At 46.5% G+C, this 21,088-nt stretch overlaps 1 protein-coding gene across 11 annotated transcripts in view; it reads right to left on the bottom strand.

Moving 5' to 3' along the window:
• LOC105915919 (sorbin and SH3 domain-containing protein 1) overlaps positions 1-21,088 on the bottom strand; it is a 56,689-nt gene that overhangs the window by 17,953 nt on the left and 17,648 nt on the right. For 10 of the 11 annotated variants that reach the window (XM_036126371.1, XM_021309356.2, XM_036126374.1 and 7 more), the window contains 3 exons: positions 11,816-11,868; positions 8,875-9,053; positions 1,631-3,010 (listed from right to left, as the gene is read on the bottom strand). In XM_036126371.1, the coding sequence (XP_035982264.1) occupies positions 1,631-3,010; positions 8,875-9,053; positions 11,816-11,868 (1,612 nt within the window). The remainder of the gene's footprint in view (positions 1-1,630; positions 3,011-8,874; positions 9,054-11,815; positions 11,869-21,088) is intronic. The other variant, XM_036126375.1, reaches the window with a different exon arrangement.

Raw genomic sequence — 21,088 nt, 5'->3', positions numbered from 1 at the left:
CCTGAGGATGCGGATGTAAAACAGGAAATAAACTGTTTTATGATAAATACAATGGCTTCTCAGCTAAACAAACCCAACAACGTCTAGTTAGAGTGGCTCATGTTACCCTGAGCTACCTCTATAGTTATGCTGCTATAGGCTTAGGCTACTGGAGGACATCAGGGTCTATTTCTCTCACTCTGTTGAGTTCTCCTACTGTTCACCAATTTGCATTGCTTGTTGTTCTTTAATCTTTTAACTTTTTGTTCTCTCTTTTTTTCATAGAAGGTACACCTGGTCTGGCGTTCTGTTAGCTGTGACATCATCCATGAGAGGCAGATCATCCACTATTACCATATAACATAGAAAGTACTCCTGGGTCAATGTGAGCTTCTGTGCTTTCTGTGTCTCTGCTCTGTCTTCTCTAAGCCCCAGTGGGTCGAGGCAGATGAGCGTTCACACTGAGCCTGGTTCTGGTTCTGCTGGAGGTTCTCCTCCCTGTTAAAGGGGAGTTTTCCTCTCCACTGTCGCTTCATGCATGCTCAGTATGAGGGATTGCTGCAAAGCCATCAACAATGCAGACGACTGTCCACTGTGGCTCTACGCTCTTTCAGGAGGAATGAATGCTGCTTGGAGAGACTTGATGCAACCTGCTGGGTTTCCTTAGAGAGGAAACTTTCTGACCAACCAGGAGGATTTGATTGAATTTGACTTTGGAAATTGCCTTGAGATGAATTGGCGCTATATAAATAAAATTTAACTGAATTGAATTGAATACCTCAACTAAGGTAGCAATACCAGCTGGATAAAAATCCAGCATGATGCCGCCACCACCATGCTTCACCGTGAGTATTATGTTCTCCTGGTGACCTGCTTCTTATTTTTGCACCAAAGACCGTTTGGTTTCAGCAGACCCTATCAAAAACACACATTTATTTTTAAAAAGAAAGTACTTCTGCTGCTCTCTGTGGACGCTGGCCTTTTCTGTGACGTTTGGACTTTTTCTGGGGTCAATAAGAGGCACTTTGAAATAAAAGTAGGCTAAAAAAAACAAACCACAAAAACAGCCGCACCCTGAGTTGTGCAACGTTTCATTTTCATAATTCCTCCTAAAAGATTGCAGTTTGAGTCACACTGAGGGTGAAATAGTCCGGAAACGACTAATCATCGTTTCGTATCTGACATCACAAGCCGCCGGGCATTTCTGCAGCGCCGTGCCGCGCTCTGTTCCCTAAAGTTTGGCTTTTAGCTGTCATTTAATTAAGGGCAGGCATTCATGTGTAATGTAAAGCACCCAAAAAGTTATGGTGTGGACATTACATCGTGGTGATGCAATGAAATCCAAACTAGAACCTGTGTCATGCAGCTCTAATCTGATTTATATACGTTACCAAAGGCTTCCTGAACCTCCTAAAGTCAGTGACGTGTTTGGATGAGTGCGCACATTCACAGTGAAAATGGAGGCGCGCTCGGGAATGAGACGGGCAGCGGCCCGCCACTGAGACACACCACACAGACTAGAAATGGAGGACGGAGGCGTCGCTTTGTGGAGGGGGGAAAAGGAGGGGGGGTGGGGGGAGACGAGGTGAAGATCGAATGAGAGACCACAGAGGGAGAGGGTGACAGCAGTGAAAGGGATGGAGTTAGCAACCTCTGTGGTGCGCTGCCAGCAGCTGCAGTAGGTTCCCGTTGGCGTCAAAGACCTGCCCGTTGCTCGGCTGCTCGGCGCCACCGCCGCCCTCCTCGCCGCTCAGCTTCTCCAGAACCTCCAGGGAGGAGAGCCGCTGCGGGACGAGGGGCCTGGGCTCCGGCGACAGGCTGAGGGGCCTGCGGGGTCCCGCCGTGACCCTGGTGGCCAACACTGTCCTCCGGGCGTGGTGGGACTGCAGGTTCCTGCGCAGCCGGAAGGGGGCCGGGCCCATGAGGAGGAGGTTGGCGGGCAGGATGGACTTCTTCTCCGAGGCCGCGGGCTTGTCCTGCTGCACGGTGGCCTGCTGCCTCTCGTGGCGCAGGATGGTGGTGAAGCGGGTGTAGGAGGCCGGGCAGGAGCCTTTGCATGTACTGGGCTTGAGAAGAAGCTGATGGTTTAAGTGGTGCAATAGGTGGTGGTGGTGGTGGTGGTGGTGGTTCTGCTGCGGAGGGGACGGGGAGGGAGTTTGTGATTCGCTGGCACTCGGGCGGAGACATTCAGGAGGGTTTCTGCTGAAGATCTGCTCCACTTCAGCCTCAGTGTTACAGGGGGAGTCAGTCCTGGTGTCATGTCCGCCCCCTGACGAGGAAGCGGCCTCATCCTCTGGCGACGAGGGCCTGAAGCGTCCGCCCTCTGCTTCCACAGCGGTCTCTGCGCCCCCGGCTACCAGGAGGGCCTCCGCCGACACGGCAGAGGCCAGGCAGGGACGGGAGGGGCTGCGGCTTTGGCCGGAGTGCAGGGCGGGCAGGGAGGAAGAGCGGCTGGGAGCCGAGCCGGACCGCCGGATGATCGTTTCAAACTCGGTGACCCGCGACGACACGGCGTCCCGTCGGACGTTGCCGCCGCCGTCCACGGCCCCCGACCTCTCGCCGCCTCCCGTCTCCTTCTCGAACAGGGAGGTCAGGCTGCGCACGCTGCCGTGGGGGCTGCAGCCCGCGGAGCTGGGCCGCTGGATGTGGTGCATGGACCTGTACATGCTGGAGAACGTGCTCCTCCGGTTTTTGGGGCCCTCGCCGCACGTCAAGTCCGATCGCCCAGAGCCCCCCTCCTCCTCCTCCTCCTCTTCCTCTGCTTCGCTGCGCCGCCCCGTGTAGATGTCCTCACAGCTGTGGGCCTTGGGCTGTCCCACAGCATCGCTCCTGCTGTCCTGAGCCTCGCCACCGGGGGGCAGCAGCCTGGGCTTGAACTTGGAGGGCAGGATCTGGGGTATGCAGGCTTTGGCGGCAGACAGAGGCGTCTTACTCTTACACTGGTCACCTATTGCATTACTGGCAAGAACCGTTCGACTATTTACAGAGGAGCAGGGTGAAATCATATAGCCATTCCCACCTTTATAATCCACTGGCAAGCATGCAGGACAACAGAATAAACAACATATTAGATTGCAACGATCACAGGTCTGCACACATACACGCTGAAACGGTCAGCCACGTTTTCCGAGCGCAAGCTGACTTGATGCTCGGCGCATCAAGTGGAGATGACAGCGGGACAACACTTCATCAAAATGGAGCCGGGGGACACGTTTTCTCCTGGGGGGGGGGGGAACCCGTGTCGTCAACGTTTACACAGCTGTATGCCATGAAATGTTATGTGATGTTGGAGGTCATCTATGAACGGCTAGAGGTGTTTGCAGCGTTGCACGTGAACAAGCAGATCAGACACAAACTTTAATGTATGTTTTATGATGGGGGGGGGGGATTTTATGCGACTGAGCAACACAAAGCTGTGAGTAGTTGTGAAGCAGAGGGAGAACGATGCTGACAGGATGATGCTGCCACCGCCGTGGTGCGGGAGGCACTTCATAACTCCTCCAAAAGTGATTAATATGCATTAATTAAAGGCAGGAAGTCTGTAACGTTTAACTCTGGGTGAAATACATGGTTGGACAGATTAGGCTCTCTATTTGACAGTTTTTTGTCTCTTCCTTCGCCCTCGATTAACGCCTAATTAACACGTATGAAGTGTTTCGAGATTTATTAGCCATCTATAAGGGGCGATTATTGAAAAATGGTAAGAGAACTTCTCATGGCTCTCTTTTAACAACCTGGTCTCGTCCACAAAGGGCATAACTAATATTTTTTCCTGTCTTTATGGTCCCCTACCTGAGCGTTGTTCTCTGCAGGAACAACGAGCCTCTTGAATGCTTCCCTGAGAAATGCTCTCCTGATTCATGGCTTCAAGAGGTTATGGTGTGATTTATATTATGCATTCAGGCCCGTTTGCTCTGACGGCAGCAAATGAGATCCAGTGCGGCCACTTATCTTTGAGGTTCACATAGTCAGTAAACAGGAGGTTCTGGGTTGGCTCAAAGCCCGGTTGGGCCTTAAAACAACATCCCAGAGCTGCAGACCTACCGAGACATGGAGGTCCACCTGGACTGACAAGGTGAAGAAGGAGAGCTGTGATCAGGGAGGCAGCCAGGAGGCCCGTGGTAACTCTGGAGGAGCTGCAGAGATCCACAGCTCAGGTGGGGGAAATCTGATGTTATAATAACAGACAAAGCATCGTTCTGCTTCCACGTCACCATGCCGTGCTGCTGTCTTTGTCAGGTTCCCAGTTAAACGTCCTGAATGCCCGCGCATAAACACCGCGCCTTGCCTTATCCCCCCCTCCACCACCCGGCACAAAACTCTCCACTGTTGGACGTTTTTGCGGGATCTGCAGGAAAAGCTGTTGCTGCGCTGCTTCCCCTTCGGAGTAAAAACAGCTATCTTGTTTGTTCTGAGAGCTCGCGTGGGTTTCCTGGGGGGGGGGGGGGGGAGCGGGGCTCGTGACTACGGTGCAGATGGGAGCGGGGAAATGACACAAGACTTTCGCATGCTGCGAGGCTCCGCCGTGGAATGAGCGAGCGATCTGCCACACTGAGACGTGTCAGCGAAGCACACAGAGAGCAGGATGACTCTGGGTTTTAGTCACGGCATATGGCGAGCAGACGGAGCCACCACCCTGCTCGGTTTCTTTTGCAAACCAAGATTAGACCTATTGTTTGTTGTTTGTTTGTTTTTTCTCTCGATTTGGGAGCATAAGACTGAAACACATGACGCGGGGTTTGGTTTGTGACTTTACTTCGGGCTCGTTCTCTCTTAACCCTTGTGTTTCGTGAGCAGCGAGCGACTCAAATGACCAAGGTTGGCGCCTCTGGCAGCAGTTCAGAGGGAAGCGTGTTAGTCAGTTGACTGGATGGGCGGTTTTCGCACCGCGTCGCTCCACGTGAGCGCTTAGCGTCGGGGTTATAACAAAATGTACCGGAGGAGGCGAGCTTTAGCAGCGGGAGCCGTTGCTTGTTTACGCGGTACGTTGGGTCAAAGCGTCCCCTCCCTGGATCTCCTCTCCCCTCCACACCCCCCCCACCGGCCTTCTCTCCTTCACCCTGGGCTCTGGCATTCCAGCTCCTGACCCCGCACTGACAGCTGACTTCCTCATGCCTGCCCACCCTCTGTGTCCCCCGCCTGTTTATCTCAGAGCTGTTTATCTGGCTGGTGGCTCCTCATCCATGCCCTCCCTGGTCGCCTGGAACACTCTGAGGTTTTGCCCTAAAGCCTGCCTGGAGACTGTTAACTAACAGCTGGGGCGCGACGGGAGGGACGAACCCCGCAAGGTTGGATTTCATCGACTTAACAAGACGACTTCAGACCCTCCACGAGTTTTCCAAAGCGCAGATCTACAGGCGTGGCTTGATAAACCGGATTATCGTCGGAAAGATAGTCTATTTTGGTAATTCAGTTTGAAAAAGTGAATCTGATTTGACGTCTGTCCGTGCAGACACTCGTCGACACCCTCCTTGTGGAGACAAACGAGCTTATTGTCAGCTCAGAACACTGTACCTGAGCACACTAATGGAAAGTTAGGTGGAAGGAAAAACTGTGGAACAGGGAACAGCTGAAGATCATTAACGGAAGGAGTTTTAATGCAGAATTTTTATGTTATGGCTTAATTGACCTTTAGGAAGACACTCGGCAGCAGTGGCGTCTGGCATGATGAGTTAAGTGGGACACGAATTAATTTTAAATTAAACAGATAAATTATTATTACTATTTCATATAAGCTTGATGTAATTTCATTTTTATACATACAATTATAAATAAAAGCTCACTTGTGTTGTTAATTTATTGAACAGAAACAATTCACTTTTGAATCCTTCAGTGAGCTTGCAAGGACAACCATCACTAGGTTAATATTTGCTTCTTAGTTTCCATTTCCTGTTTTATTTTGTTTGAATTTTCCCACATTTTATTCCAACTGTTTTTTATTTTATTTCATTCTGCTTTTATTTTTCAATGTTTTAATCATGTAAAACACTTTGCATTGTCACTATACTGAAAAGTTCTGTACAATTAAATTAGCCTTGCCTAGATGGTCCAGTAGAACGTAAACGTAACGTGTGCATTTCCAGTATTTTGATTGGACGATCAGAGCTTGGGGTCATAGGATTTGTGCCCCACAGCTGTCTACTGAGAGCGTACTGGGCATGCTCACTGGGATTTCAGATGTTCATTATTTAAACAAACCTTGGTGGACCGGCCCCAATATCAATGCCTCAAGAGGATTTAGCTGCTGAGCTTGTCAGTATTCTGGCAGACTTAGATATATAGACACAATGTTTCCAACAGAACATCATTGATAAGGGAATCTGTCTTTTCTACAATATTGCTCCATAAAGAAGGATCCTGTCCCACTGATTATTGTGAACATGGAGCTCCACTGGCCCCTAATGCAGAGACGCCACAGCTCACAGGGTGTAAGCCACTTAAGAAGCTGGCTGCTTTGCAGGGCGCGGTGACCTAGGATGGTAATGGAAAGTCGAGTGGAAGGAGAAACTGCAGTAGAAAGGGTTTCAAAGCTGTTCTGCCGAGGCCCCACTCGTCACGTAAGCCTTTATTATGGCCTGCACTTCTATAGCGCTTATACGAGCGAAAAAACAACTGGAATATTGCGGAGCTCCTAATGTTGTCGTTCCAAGCTTTCGTTTTCGCGTCAGCAGGTCAGCATGTTGTTACGAGCGCACAGAGTGAAGGTTTTTCACCAATCCTGTCAGCTCTCCACTGGACGTACAAATGTTCCACCTTTGGCCTAAAGATCTTCTCATCTTTGGACCTCGATCGTCCTGAAAACTGGGCTCAGGCTGAGAGGAGCCTGGGAACTCAAACTCTGAAACAAGTTGCCATTAGATGTGGAGCGGGCCATCCAGGCCTGGGCTGGAGCTCAGGGGTCCAACGTCCTCTTTTTAAAGGAGAGTAATCTCAACGTGGAGGAACACAGAATCCAGGTAGTGCTAAGGCCAGTGGGAGGTTTTCCCAGTGAGGGATGTTCTGGGCCAGCTGCTGGTGTTGCTCCGCCACGTTTTAACAAGTCCAGAGGCAGCGAGGCTGTCTCTATATGCTGATTTAATTTCTTACAGAAGGGTTTCAACAAGTATGACGTGCAGATACTGCACAGTACATGGACACTTTACAGCAGGCAGTCAGCAGCCCACCTCATGTCTAATGGCAGCTTATCTCACTGTTAGGGCGCCGTGTCTTCAGACGTCCACCTCAATGCAGGCATGAACTGGAAGCTGGGCTAACTACAACATGAAGTGCGTTACTATCACCCAGACACCATGTAATGAACGCATGAATCACTCTTTCAAGGGTTTAAATCCCTGTTGCTTGAGTACTTTTAAACCACACTTTTTCCTTCCACTCAACATTCCTTAAATTTGGTTGGATACCACTAGCTGTGAGCAGATAGTGTCTTCGGCATTGACCTTTAGTGATTCCCCTGTCTGGGCCATAAACGAGGTGAAAGCAGAGCCTTTCTGTACTGAAAATCTATTTTAATGGTTTTATAAACCACATTTAATTAGCTGCTACTGAATATGCTTTGCATGCTCAGTATGAGGGATTGCTGCAAAGCCATCAACAATACAGACGACTGTCCACTGTGGCTCTACGCTGTTTCAGGAGGAGTGAATGCTGCTTGGAGAGACTTGATGCAACCTGCTGGGTTTCCTTAGAGAGGAAACTTTCTGACCAACCTGGAGGATATGATTGACTTTGACTTTGTAAAGTCCTTTGAGATGATACGTATAATGAATTGGCGGTATATAAATAAAATTGAATAGAATTTAATTGGGTTCACCATCTTGCCAAGCTGTGATTATCCATGTTGCTTGAGCACTTTGTCTTTCCCTCCACTTAACTTTCCCTTAATACACTGCAAGAAGGGAACTAAAAGTAGGTGAAACTTTCCTTGATTTGAGGAGCTAAATAAGACTATTTGCCAATGGAAGAAGAATTTTGCACTTAAAATAGGAACAATTCTTCTCCATCTTCTTATATCAAGTGCAGGATGTCTAAATATCTTATTTTAGGGGTAAAAATACTCATTCAATTGGCAAATTGTCTTATTTAGCTCCTCAAATCAAGGAAAAATACACTAATTTCAATAAATGTTATTTACTTTCAGTTCCCTTTTTGCGCTGTATGCATGGATACAGCTACGAATTTCTGATTTTGAGCCCTGATCATACGATCCAATAAAATGCGCACTTGAATTTTGTCTGCCTGTGTGAGATTAATCTATATTTTACGAGTTTCGCTTGAAAAAGCTTGATGATTGAACACCTTTCGGTGTTATTCTGATGTACAGAAATGCCGATTTAAGCATTAAACCCGAAGCTGCTTGTGGAGGCAATGAATGTTGCGACGCGATAGGCCAATGTGGCGGACTCTGACTGCGAGGGACACTGCACTGCAAAAATAGAATTAAAAATAAGAAAATATTTCTTGAAATGAGAGTATTTTTCTTTGATTTGAGCAGGTAAATAAGATTATTCACCAATGGTATGAAATTTTTACACTTAAAATAAGAATAATTCATCTCCATCATCTTATTTCAAGTGCAGTATATCTAAGTATCTTATTTTAGGGGTAAAAAATACTCATCCCTTTGGCAAATAATCTTATTTACCTGCTCAAATTAAGGAGAACTACATTAATTTCAAGAAAATTTTACATATTTTTAGTTCTCTTTTTGCAGTGTGTGCGTGTTGCAAAGGAAAGGGGGCAGAGAGAAACACATGCATCCCTGTCTGGAAATGCCAACATATGCAGCTCAGGCTCCGTCTCAGCTTCAAAGACCGTTAGGTGCAGTCCACCGCAACCCCATGCATCCAAATACATCCAGGTTTCAGGTTATGGGACATACCATAGCGTGCATCCTACCTTTAGAGGAGGAGGAGCTTCCGTGGCGCTTGTTGAGAGCCCGCAGGCCCTGTAAGGGAATGTCACCGCCCTCCAGGATGCTCTTGTAAACATGTCGGTCGCATTCCGGAGCCCCAGGCTCGCCCGTGGAGGATCCTCTGTCCGTCTCCACCTCGTTCAGTCCAGACTTGCTCGAGGAGCTGGACCGCAAACGAGAGGAAGGGGGAGAAAAGCGAATTAAATACAGCCGGATTTCATTTAGAGCTGCTTGGATGTGCGTTTTTTTTTTTTGTTGTTTTCATCGTAAACAGAGGCAGCCAAAGCGGGTAACGAGCTGTCATGTGGGCCTCATTAACGCTAAACTGTGTCTTCACATATTTGTGGGACACGCCGTAATTAGAGTGGGAAAAGGCCAAAGCTGGGATCCTGAGAGAAGATACCTCGGCATTCCTGGGAGAGCAACGGGACAGGTTTCTATAAATATTCCCTCAACATTCCCGCCTGGTGCATCAGCACCTGCACAGCGTCATGCCGTCACGCGTTACTCACGCCGTTCCTCCGTCCTCGTTTTAGCTAAAGGTTCTGGAGAGGAATGATAAAAACTCTCAGACCGGCAGCGCAAAGTGATGTATGGTCGCGGCCCCACCTCAACAAGGGGCTCTTTCATAGATGCAGGGGAAAATATGTGCACCGCTGGCTCCATGTTAGCTCTGGCTGCGGAACAAGAATCCACCTAAATGCTCCGGCGGCTGATTTACGGCTGCAGGGAGACGCAAGATTTAAAATAATCTCTCGAGAAGCTTCTAGTAAAAGCGAATGCCACACGGGGCACGTCTTGGGGGTCCATGCAGCACGCTCCTCTGCATCTGACCTGCTTGACTGGAGCATAAAAACGGACTTTACCAACTCTGGAGGGAAGTTATTAATTCCTTAACAGCATATTTATCATCATTAAACTCAACATTCCCTTTAATCTCATTCTCAGTCTGGGCACAAGCACCTTGCTGTTCCTTTTCTGGTGACTTTTCAAAGACCTTTAATCATACCTGGCTTGTGAAAACTTAGTTCCTCCACTTACAGATATTTTTTACAGTGTTTGCTCTGTTGTCACACCTAAATGTTTCAGATCAGAGAAAAACTAAATCCTCCTAAACCCAACAACTGGTTGTGCCTTCCTCGTCAACAACGACCGATCTTTTCCGTCACTGTTTGGGACATTTCTGACCCACTCTGCTTTACAGAAATGTTTCATTTCAGCACATTTAAGGTCACACCACAGCGTCTCAGCTGGATTTGCGACCAAACTTTGACTAGGCCACTTGTCCTCCTGTTCAGCCCACGTTCAGCTCACAAACTGCTTCAGGATTTTCGGCTGGAGAAGAAAACGAACGGTTCCATGAGTCCTGGCAGGTTCTCCACCTCCTGATGTGGGTCCAGACCATCACGCTACCACCACCATGTTTGACTGCAGATACGACGATCCAGTTCTAAAACCTTTATGCCAGATACAACAAACACGCGCCTTCCAAAAAGATCAACGTCTGTTTTCCTCAGTGCAGAGAATATTTCACTAAAAGTCATTAAGGAGGAGACTTCCCGACGGATGGATGTTTGTCATTCGTTGCTGAGCTTAGCCTTTAGCCTACTTCGTGTTGTCAGACAGGTCCTAGTAAACCAAAAGATTCATTTATAAAGAAAGTCAGTTTTGAAAACTACATTTATTTATTTATTCTAATTTCCTGTTTGTCTCCTGTAAAAAATTAACCCAATGATCTGAAACTTTCAGTTTTGACCGAAAACAAAAGACGTGTGTGAGGGGGCAAATACTTTTCTACATGCAAGACATTTTTGAATTAGTTTTCTTGTAGAACAAAAGTGTCCTTTATTCTCTTTTTTCTTCACGTTTGCTCAGCGTTGCTCCTGATGTGAGAGAACCGGGGCCAGCGGAGCGACATGGACATCTGGAGCTACGGTTCTGCTGCGTCCTGACGACAGCACAGACCTCTCCAGATTATTTCTGGATTCGAACCTTCACACACCAAGGCGTCCTGCCTTGTTCTTCATCTACGACACTGCCCAGAATGTTTCAGATCCAGCAGCCCAATTTGATCCTTGCTGAAGCAGAAGCAAGACATCCTGCCATAACTTCTGGGGCTTGAAGGGAAGTCAGTTTATGAGCAAAGCTTTCCGTTGCAAACTTTTCCTTCTTTTTTTTTTTTTTTTTTTTTTTACTTTTGGCTCAAACTTTCTTCGGCCCTTTAATCACGGATCGCTTCCTTTCAAGCTCTGAAAACGACAGATGTATCAATGGAACCAAAAAAAAAAAAAAAAAAACTGGGTTTGGGTTATATTTTGGGAACGCTTGTCCCCCCCCCCCCCCCTCGGTGACATAATGACTGCAGCAGATGGAAAGCAGCAACGAAAGGGAGACGTTTATTTTCTCTAGACAGTTACCGTGCCGGGGCTCTAAATTCCTCGCATTTTATTGCACTCTACAGAAATAGAAGCTGTCAGCCCCATCAAACAAAAAAAAAAAAAAAAAAAGAAGAACTTCAAAAGCTGAGCAAGAGTTTGATTCAACGCGAGTTAGATCCATCTTTCATAATCCGGTTATTCAGCACATTCAGGCGGAGGGGACCGTTTTTTAAGCTATGCAGCAGCTGGGAGAGTTCCCCTTTATCCCACTGACATCCAGGTTCCTGTCTTTATATAATCGCCCCCCCTTCATAGAAGCCCCTGAAAACAAAAAAGCTCAGAAAACGCAGACAGGAGACACTCTGTTCTGGTAGCCTGTTGCCTTATTAGCAGGATCTCCCTCAGGAAGCAGGGGTCCCCTCCGCCGCTGTAGCCGACCCTCGCTGGCATTTACCCCCCTCACAACAACCACGCTAACGCCGGGAGGATGAAGCAAGGTGTGAAAAAGCGCAAAGAGCTGGAATAGGAAGGAGAAGGCTTGACTTACTACTGCTGCTGCAGGTCGGAGGCTTTTTCCAGAGGGCTGAAGGAGGGGGCACTCTGCAACAAACCAAACAAAGAAGTCATTGATGGATCTGCAGGAAGATCTCCTCCCTCTGAAACACGGGCAGCAGCCTCCACTAAGGCCAGAGTCTCCCCTCTTCTGCGCTCGCTCGGTCACTCGCTGCCGTGTGTTCCTGCGTTTCTAAGCTCCTCCGGACGGGCTTGGCATGGACATGGTGGTGGTGGTGGGGGGAGCAAAGGGGGGGTGTAAGCGTGTGTTTTGGCCTGCATGCAAGTTGGGAGAAAACAAGCGGCAGAATAGAGAGTGGAAGGGGAGGGCTGGGCGTGCATCGGTCAGGGGGCGCCCATGCAGGAAGGGAGGGAGGGAGGGATGGAGGGGGGGGGGGGGCTGTCACAGGCTCAGCCTATGGGCTGCTGTCTCCCGGTGAAGCCACTTCTTTTGTCTGCTACCGAGTCGCTCTCGTTGCCACCGGAGCAGACAATTAACCAGCTGGTGGGGCAAAGGAGGCCGAATTACACGTATCGACGTGGACAGGAGAGCTCGCTGTCACAGCGCAGAGACTAGAAGGCATTTATTAGAGGGAGGAGGAGGCGACGGTGTCTGCGGAGGGATCCCACCACCCTACAGCTCGTTTCACACTTTGTCACGTTACAGCCTCCGGCGTCCGTTTATTTCACCGGGGTTACTGTTAGATATGGACCGGAAGCAGACGCATTGTGCGCGGTTCTTTATTAAAAATCTGAAAAGTGTGGCGTGCATCCGCATTCGGCCGCTGCGAGGCAATCCGGCTGCTGCAGCTGAGAATGCCTCCGCTGGCTTTGTAAAACAGCTTGAACTAAGCCGGATTGGATGGAGAGGATCTGTTTCAAAGTCCTGCCAGAGGTTCTCAGTTTGGATTTGGGTTTGGACTTTGACTAGACCATGATTGCAGCCGCTCCGATTCAGCTCCAGCTGTAGGTTCAGGGTGATTGTCCTGCTGCTTTAGGTCTGTCCCATCCACTGACAACATTTAGACCCCTCCATCTTCCCGTCAGCTCAGACCAGCCCACACCATGATGCTGCCACCACCAAATCCTTTCAACCTTTAAATCAAGATTAAAAACACATTTGTTTAAGATTGCCTTCAACTGTTCTAGTTAACTGAATCACCACTTTTTTTCTATCTACATTTTATTCCTACTTGCTTTTATTCTGTTTTTTGCTATATTTTAATCATGTAAAGCACTTTGCATTGTCTTTGTACTGAATTGTGCTATATAAATAAATTTGCCTTGCCTTGCCTTGCCTTACCATTTTTAACCCCAGGGATGGTGTTTTCAGCACCTTCCTCCTCATCTTTGCTGAATTTAGATCTCTGATGAAGTTCTTGCATGATTTGTGCAGTGCAAAGCTAATAATTGCCCTGAATCTGATTGCTGTGGATCTTAGTCTGGAGCGCAGGAGGGGAGAACGCAAGTGCATTGATTTTCATTTTAAAAATTAGAATAAAAAGTATGTAACCGATCATGTTTGTATAAGGTGACAAAATGTACGTCTGCGAGACTCTGCAGGGAGACAGTTGAAGCGGGAGAGGAAAACATAAAGGAAGAGATAATTTAGCAGCACAGAGTGAGTGGAGGGATGTTTGAGAGACTGTGAGGTGTTGGGAGGGGGGGGGGGGGTCATTCATGGAGCAGAACAGCAGCCAGCAGCATTTTGAATGGTTTAGAGCCAGCTAATTTTAGCCCACTGTTTCTGCTGCTTTCCTCCCTTCGGACGTCACAGCAGGTAAAAATATCAGCCCTCTATGAATAAGAGCACAAGTGTTGTTTGCAAATACGATTGCACAATCCCCCCCCGCCTCGCCTCGCCCGGGCCTAATACCGCGTCCAGTCACCCGCGGCGCGGCCAAGCCTCCGCTTCCCACACCAATGACCAGACAGGGAACATTCTGCACCGCTCGTGTGCCACAACATGCCTCTCCGGCTCGTTGCCGGGGCAGACTGATCATTAATAACCTTTGAGAATAAGGGCCTATCTTTGTAGGAGCCGAACGCCAGGCTGGCAGGTCTATAGTCGCGTCTATTTATAAAGCTAAATGTTCCATGGCGACTTGGAGAAGACACCGAGGGTCAGTGAATAATCCAAAGCTCCTCCTTTGCTCCGCCACGTCTTCTTTCCGCCCCTCAGATCTCTGATGGAGGGGAAAAAGAGAGCGTCCTCTGACACCCCCGGGTTGTTGGGCTCACACACAAACAGCGCCAGTGGAAAGTAAACAGGAAACAATCACGGCCGGCTTATCTGGGGAAGAGGAATGGAATCTTAATCTGGCGATTCGCACGGCGACTGATTAGTGTCAGTTTATGGGAACTTTTCTTTATCTAAAGGGGGGGGGGGGGACGGATCGGTTTCAGGCCGACCCTGCCGTGTTATCACAGCATCGTATTACCGCGGGACATCCCAGTAAGACTTTTAGCGCCGTAAACAGGAGATAATGGCTGCCGGCCAGAGACGGCGGCACTTTATATGCACAGCGAGGATGAAAACAACTCAGTTTGTTTGCTGTTTCATCTCATAATTCTTCTACAAACAAAGCTTTTCTCCTCCATCTACAAAACTACTGCAAATCAATTCAAGTCTCCTGATGGTTTAAGGCTTTTTACATAAAGATAGACATAAGAAAATCACAAAATGCACACATGATCTTGTGCATTTTTAACCACACTGATGGTGTTTTCAACACCTTTCTCCTCATCTTTGCTGGATTTAGATCTCTGATGGCGTTCTTGCATGATTTGTGCAGTGCACAGCTAATAATTGTCCCGTAGCTGATTGCTGTGGATCTTATTCTGCAGTACAGGAGGGGAGAATGCAAATGCATTGATTTAATTTAAAAAATTTGAATAAAAAGTATGTAACCGATCATGTTTGTAAGGTGACAAAATGTGAAAGAATCTAACTGGCAGGAGTACTTCAGCAAAACCCTGCAGGAAATAAGTTGAAGTAGATTTAATCTGATTTCATTTTGAATTATTTACTGGAGATTTTATGCAGAATGAATAATGTTGAAATCAATAAAACACGGAGCCCCTTAGAAAATGGTCAACCCGAACTGCCTGTGAGCAGCAACCTGCTGGGAGAACAACTTAAAACAACCGATAAGAACATTTCTGTTGGGTTGACCATTTTATTGCTCCTTAAATCATAGATCTGATAAAACTGAAAAGTCTGTTTTTCCCTCCTTGCATTTGTGGGTTGACCAGCAAAGTGAATTATGCAGATTTTACCTAAATTAATCCCATCGTAAACAGCTTGTTCTGCTACTAACTCTGGTTCTGAGCTTCTGGTGCATCTGCAGTGGAAGCTGAACATCTGGAGGAACGTTACGTTCAGTGGGGAGTCCAGATTCTGCTTGCAGCAGTTGGATGGTAGAAAGTTTGCTGGAGGGAAGATGTTCTTTTCGTCCCTCTGCACTTCATAAATAAAGTTGGATTGATTGTAAAAACGAGGCTTTGTCGTCGTTTTCGATATTCAGTGAAGGGAGATGTGAAGATGATAACCATCTTCCTTGTGGTTTAAGAAGAGGAAGCTATCCCACAGCAGCGTGTGACCAAGATGGCGGCCAAAAAAGATAAATAAATTCCTTATTTATCGTCCTGTGACAAACAGCTACTTTATGAACCTGAAAAAAACAGGTATGAAAGGAACCTCGTAATGACTGAGGCCAAAATAACGGAGCAACCTCCTACAGGAAGATAATATTTAGTGGAGTCATACAAGCTTAACTGTTTCACGGCCAACTAACGCAACTCAGTTTGAGTCTTCAGCTGTCACTGCCGGTACAAAACGTCTCCCTACGGGCACAAATGGGCGCAGAGTTGGTACGAAACGTGCCGTGGCAGAAATCTGCTGCTAAATGCTAAAAGTTACATATAATGACATTCTGGTTCGTCAGCTCTCTAGAAATCAACAGATTATGACGCCTGACTGAATCTGAGCGGACTCAGCTAGAAAGACGATATTTACACACTGCAAAAACGGAACTATAAATAAGTAAAATGTTCTTAAAATTTGTGTATTTTTCCTTGATTTGAGCAGGTAAATAAGATGATTTGCCAATGGAATAAGAATTTTGCACTTAGAATAGGAACAATTCATCTCAATCATCTTATTTCAAGTGCAGGATAACTAATTATCTTATTTTAAGGGGTCAAAATACTCATTCTATTGGCAAATAATCTTATTTACCTGCTCAAATTAAGGATAAATACACTAACTTTTAGAACATTTTACTTACTTTTTGCAGTGCAGGAGTCGCAACAACAACAAAAAAGAGAATTTTCTGACCGGAGATTATTGAAAATACTTGAAATAACAGGTTAGAAGAGGTATCTAAGTAAACACAGATGACAACAATTCTGCTGAACTGGACCAGCATGTTTCCCGACAGCTGCCCACCACTAAGACCCCACTGTGCGCCTTTCATAGTCAAAATAGTCGCCATGAGTGGGCTATTGTAACATAAATCCCATTCTTTCCAGAACTTTATTTGTGTTAATGTGCTCTTATGAACACAAACAGCCCCCCCCCCCCCAACCCCCCCACCCCGGCTGTGGCGCTCGCTGTCCCTCCACTAAATGCTTAAAGGTAAAGGTTAAGTGTATAACAGAGGTTAAATATGAGAGCACAATGAGCTGCCGGGCTTTTAGCGTCGCCCTCTTTATAGTATGTCAGGTGGCAGCGGGTGGAGGGGGAGGGCGGGGGGGGGGGTCTGTGTAACCCGGCGCTGAGACAGGGTGGCAGCAGCCCCCCACGTCAGCATGTGCTCAGCAGATGGAGTCGCTCTGGCGGTTGTAGGGGGGCCCAAAGCGATCTTCCTGAGCATTGATACGTGTGGAACTCCGGCTCCAGCTGGCTAAGTATATCGATGACCCGCTGTTTGACTGGAACTGTCCCTGCATGTATTTTCAGACTGCTCTTAAACCCCCCCCCCCCCCCCCCTGATGTGTTATTATTATTAAAGAGGACCATTAGGGTCAATTTACAGCGCCCTCCACAAGTGCTGGCCCCCACCCGGTAGAGATGAGTAAAGCCACTTAAAATAATTTAGTTTGTTGTTTTTTTTTTTTTTTTCATGACAGAAGCACACTGCAAAAAAACTGAATTAAAAATAAGTAAAACATTTCTTGAAATGAGTGTATTTGTCCTTAATTTGAGCAGGTAAATAAGATTATATGCCAATGGAATAGATTTTACACCTTAAAATAAGATAATTAGGTAAACTACACTTGAAATAAGATGATGGAGGTGAGTAGCTCCTATTGTAAGTGCAAAAATCTTATTCCATTGGTAGATTATGTAAACTTGCTGCTCAAATCAAGGACAAATACACAAATTTCAAGAAAACTTTACTCATTTTTAGTCATGTTTTTGCAGTGCATGATCTCACGCAGAACTTTAGGAAAAGCCTAAAACGTCTTCGGTTTGACTCCCTGTCTCCTCTAAAGGTTTCTACCAAACAAAGGTTTCTGAGCCCTATAATCTGGAGCAAGGCGGTGAAAAAGGGCTTCAAGAAAACAGCTCCTCACCTCGGCCTGATCAACAGTTAATTTAATAAGTGGAGCATTAAAAAACAACGTGAGACGAGACGTCTTGTCTTCCCATCATGCACGTAGAAATACAGTCGCCGGGTGTCCATAACAGCCGACACATAGGGCACAGGAACAGAGAAATGCAAGAACAAGAACAATGTTCCTTCTGGCCAGGACAACGCTTCACGACGCTCATACGTTCCTCCTCCTGCAACCTGTTTTCATGTAACAGAACTACATGGGTTGCAAGAACAGCACAACAGTCATTAGGTTTTTGCAGCCCAGTGGGAGAGAACATTTTTCTCTGTCCTGGTGCGGCGTGAATAGGCCTTAAGGCACAAGCTGCATGCAAAGTAGTCATGATGAGATAAACGCCTTTTCTGTCCTACCTTCACACATTTAAATGTGCGGCGTCTGATAAACTCTACCGGGCCTTTGACTGAAAGCACAAGCTACTAAGAACCGCTAGGAATTAGCTTTTTAGCTTCAAACACTAAAATAAAAAGGAGAACAATTTCCTTTATTTTAATAGTCTTTAGAGCACTGCAAAAAGGGAACTAAAAGCAAGTAACAATTTCTTGAAATTAGTGTATTTTTCCTTGATTTGTGGAGCTAAATAAGACTATTTGCCAATGGAATGAGCACTTTTACCACTAAAACTGCACTTGAAATAAGATGATGGAGATGAATTGTTCTTATTTTAAGTGCAAAAATCTTATTCCATCGGCAAATAGTCTTATTTACCTGCTCTAATCAAGGAAAAATACACTAATTTTAAGAAAATTTCACTTACATTTAGTTCCCTTTTTGCAGTGAGATCCTATTTATATAAGATGCTTTACATGTAATGTTTCGTAACGGTTTCTTATTTGTCTTTATTTTGATTTTTCCTAGGTCTCCCTTGAAAAAGAGGTTATCAATCGCAGTGGTGACTTACTGTAGATGTTTAACAATAAAAAAAACGAATTTAAAAATGAGTAGATAGAAAACCCAGGATCCGCGTGGTTCTGGGTTTCTCTTTCAAATCTCCTGGATCCTTTTCCAGGATGCATGGCACGGTTAACTCTTTAATACTAGAACAGTTTTAATAAGAATCAGATATTCTCTGGCAGAAAGCTGAAAACGGGTCATCCCTGGGCCTTTTCAGCAGAAATGCTTCACCAGGCCCAATATGTGTCGGCTGTGAAGGCTCCTTTAAGCATCTCCCGTTTTACAGACTTGCTTCTTTTACAGCAACACCGAGCGTCTGCCGATTTGTCAATCACGCCCCAATGAGCCACGTTGTCTGGCTGGGCCTTAAGGTCAAATGCTGCACATACCAGGTGCAGCTTTAGAAGTGACTTTGACATTAAACAGGAGCCAGTCATCAAGCCGAGCTCATCCGGCACACGTCCAGACTGCCGGGGGAAGCAGCGTCTGCCTGCTGCCTCCGGGACTGAGCCTCCTGGACCTCCTGCTAACCTCAAACAGGAGTGTCTGGACCATGCAGGAACATGAGCTCACGCCGAAGTCGCTGGTGCCGCCTCACATGATGTGGGGCGTGGCGGGGGGGCTGCTCTGAGTAACGCGGAGCGGGAGGAACAACATCTGTTTCTGGGGGCCGCTGCTGTCTGGTACCAAACAAGGCCCGAGGCGCGCATGTGTCACAGCCCTGCTTCAGACCTGCACCGTATGGGTATGTTTGATAAATATAACAGGCACCGCAGCAGGCAGGATTACCCTGGAGCCCGATGCTTAAGAGGACAACCGCTGAGAGGTGACTCCTGCATGAATCATCTGATCCAGACCTCGTAATGCACTCCGGGCCAGACGGGTACGAGCAAGATCCAATCCGTGCAAGAGAAAATCATAATTTCATCGGCGTAACACAATAAACATGAACACTGGATGAATGGCTTTTTCCTCATTGCCTTCCTACACATTTAACCCTGTAGCAAACAGAATCTGTTCGCCACATACACCGGCGATGGATCCCGCCACATGAGCAGCGCTGCATCTGCAACTCAAATATTGCAGCAATGGCCCCATAATAAGTTAATCAAATCCCACACTATACAAAGCAGATGTTGTACTCTACTCAGGAAGCATCGTGACAAAAACCAGATGCACGACCGACTCATTCGGCTAATCAGCATCTGACCACATGGGGGCGCTGGAGGAGCACTGAAAATTTAGTCACAGGTGGTTCAGTTGATCCAGTAATACGAAATAAAGGAGACATTGAGGTCACAGACAATAACGTATTCAGTCATGACGACGGACAATACTGTGGACTCCACACTACTGATCCCGCTATATGTGCACTATTCAGTCAGATTAAAAGTTCCTCATAAAACAGCAACCTTTCAGCAGGTATCAAACACTTCATTAAGCCCATGTTTAATAAAGTGTTAAATCAAGAATATAATTTAAAATTCTCCTTCTAACGTATAAAGCCCTTAATAATCAAGCTCCATCATATATCAGAGCTCTGATTACCCCGTATGTTCCTAACAGAGCACTTCGCTCTCAGACTGCAGGTCTGCTGGTGGTTCCTAGAGTCTCTAAAAGTAGAATGGGAGGCAGATCCTTTAGCTATCAGGCTTCTCTCCTGTGGAACCAACTCCCAGTTTTGGTAAGTGAGGCAGACACCCCGTCTACTTTTAAGACTAGGCTTAAAACTTTCCTTTTTGACAAAGCTTATAGTTAGAGTGGCTCATGTTACCCTGAGCTATCTCTATAGTTATGCTGCTATAGGCTTAGGCTACTGGAGGACATCAGGGTCTATTTCACTCTGCTGAGTTCTCCTACTGTTCTCCAATTTAGATTACTTGATTGTTATTTCATCTTTCTCTCTGTCATGTTTCTCTTCATAGAAGGTACACCTTGTCTGGTGTTCTGTTAGCCGTAACATCAGGGGAGGCAGATCATCTTCTATTACCATATAACATAGAAAGTACTCCTGGGTCAATGTGTGCTTCTGTGCTTTCTGTGTCTCTGCTCTGTCTTCTCTAAGCCCCAGTGGGTGGAGGCAGATGAGCGTTCACACTGAGCCTGATTCTGGTTCTGCTGGAGGTTTTCCTTCCTGTTAAAGGGGAGTTTTCCTCTCCACTGTCACTTCATGCATGCTCAGTATGAGGGATTGCTGCAAAGCCATCAACAATGCAGACGACTGTCCACTGTGGCTCTACGCTCTTTCAGGAGGAGTGAATGCTCTCTCACTTCAATCTAATTTTACTAACGTTTAGTTACCCTTTTGCAGTGTAATGGCTGCTACTGACACGAGGTTCTCTCAATAGTGCATGTATACTGAGATCAGAAGATTCACCCTAAGGTTCTCCAACAAGTGAAAAGCTGTTTTCCTACAGCCACCTCCACACTAACAGACATCAACACACAGCTGCCTCACTACAGCATCTCTTATGTTTCCCATTTTGAAGATTGGCAAAGAGAATTGGGCCACATTATTTTTGAACTGCAGGGAACCAGGAAGTCACAAATCACTAATTAAAAGTTCCCAGAATGGGATTAATTTAGAAAAGTGAAATATATTCTACAAAATATTTGAGAATCGTAAAGAATGTCATTAACTGTGGTACCAGTGATGAAAATAAACAATTATTTTTGTTCATTTCATTCATACACACCTTACATGTGTATAAATGAAATTAAAGGTTGAAGTTTTCTGAATACTTTCAGTGATAGA

The sequence above is a fragment of the Fundulus heteroclitus genome, chromosome 22 (assembly GCF_011125445.2).
Source record: "Fundulus heteroclitus isolate FHET01 chromosome 22, MU-UCD_Fhet_4.1, whole genome shotgun sequence".
NCBI classification, from domain to species: domain Eukaryota; kingdom Metazoa; phylum Chordata; class Actinopteri; order Cyprinodontiformes; family Fundulidae; genus Fundulus; species Fundulus heteroclitus.
The sequence above is the reverse complement of the archived record's forward strand: the minus strand, read 5'-3'. Positions and strand labels throughout refer to the sequence as shown.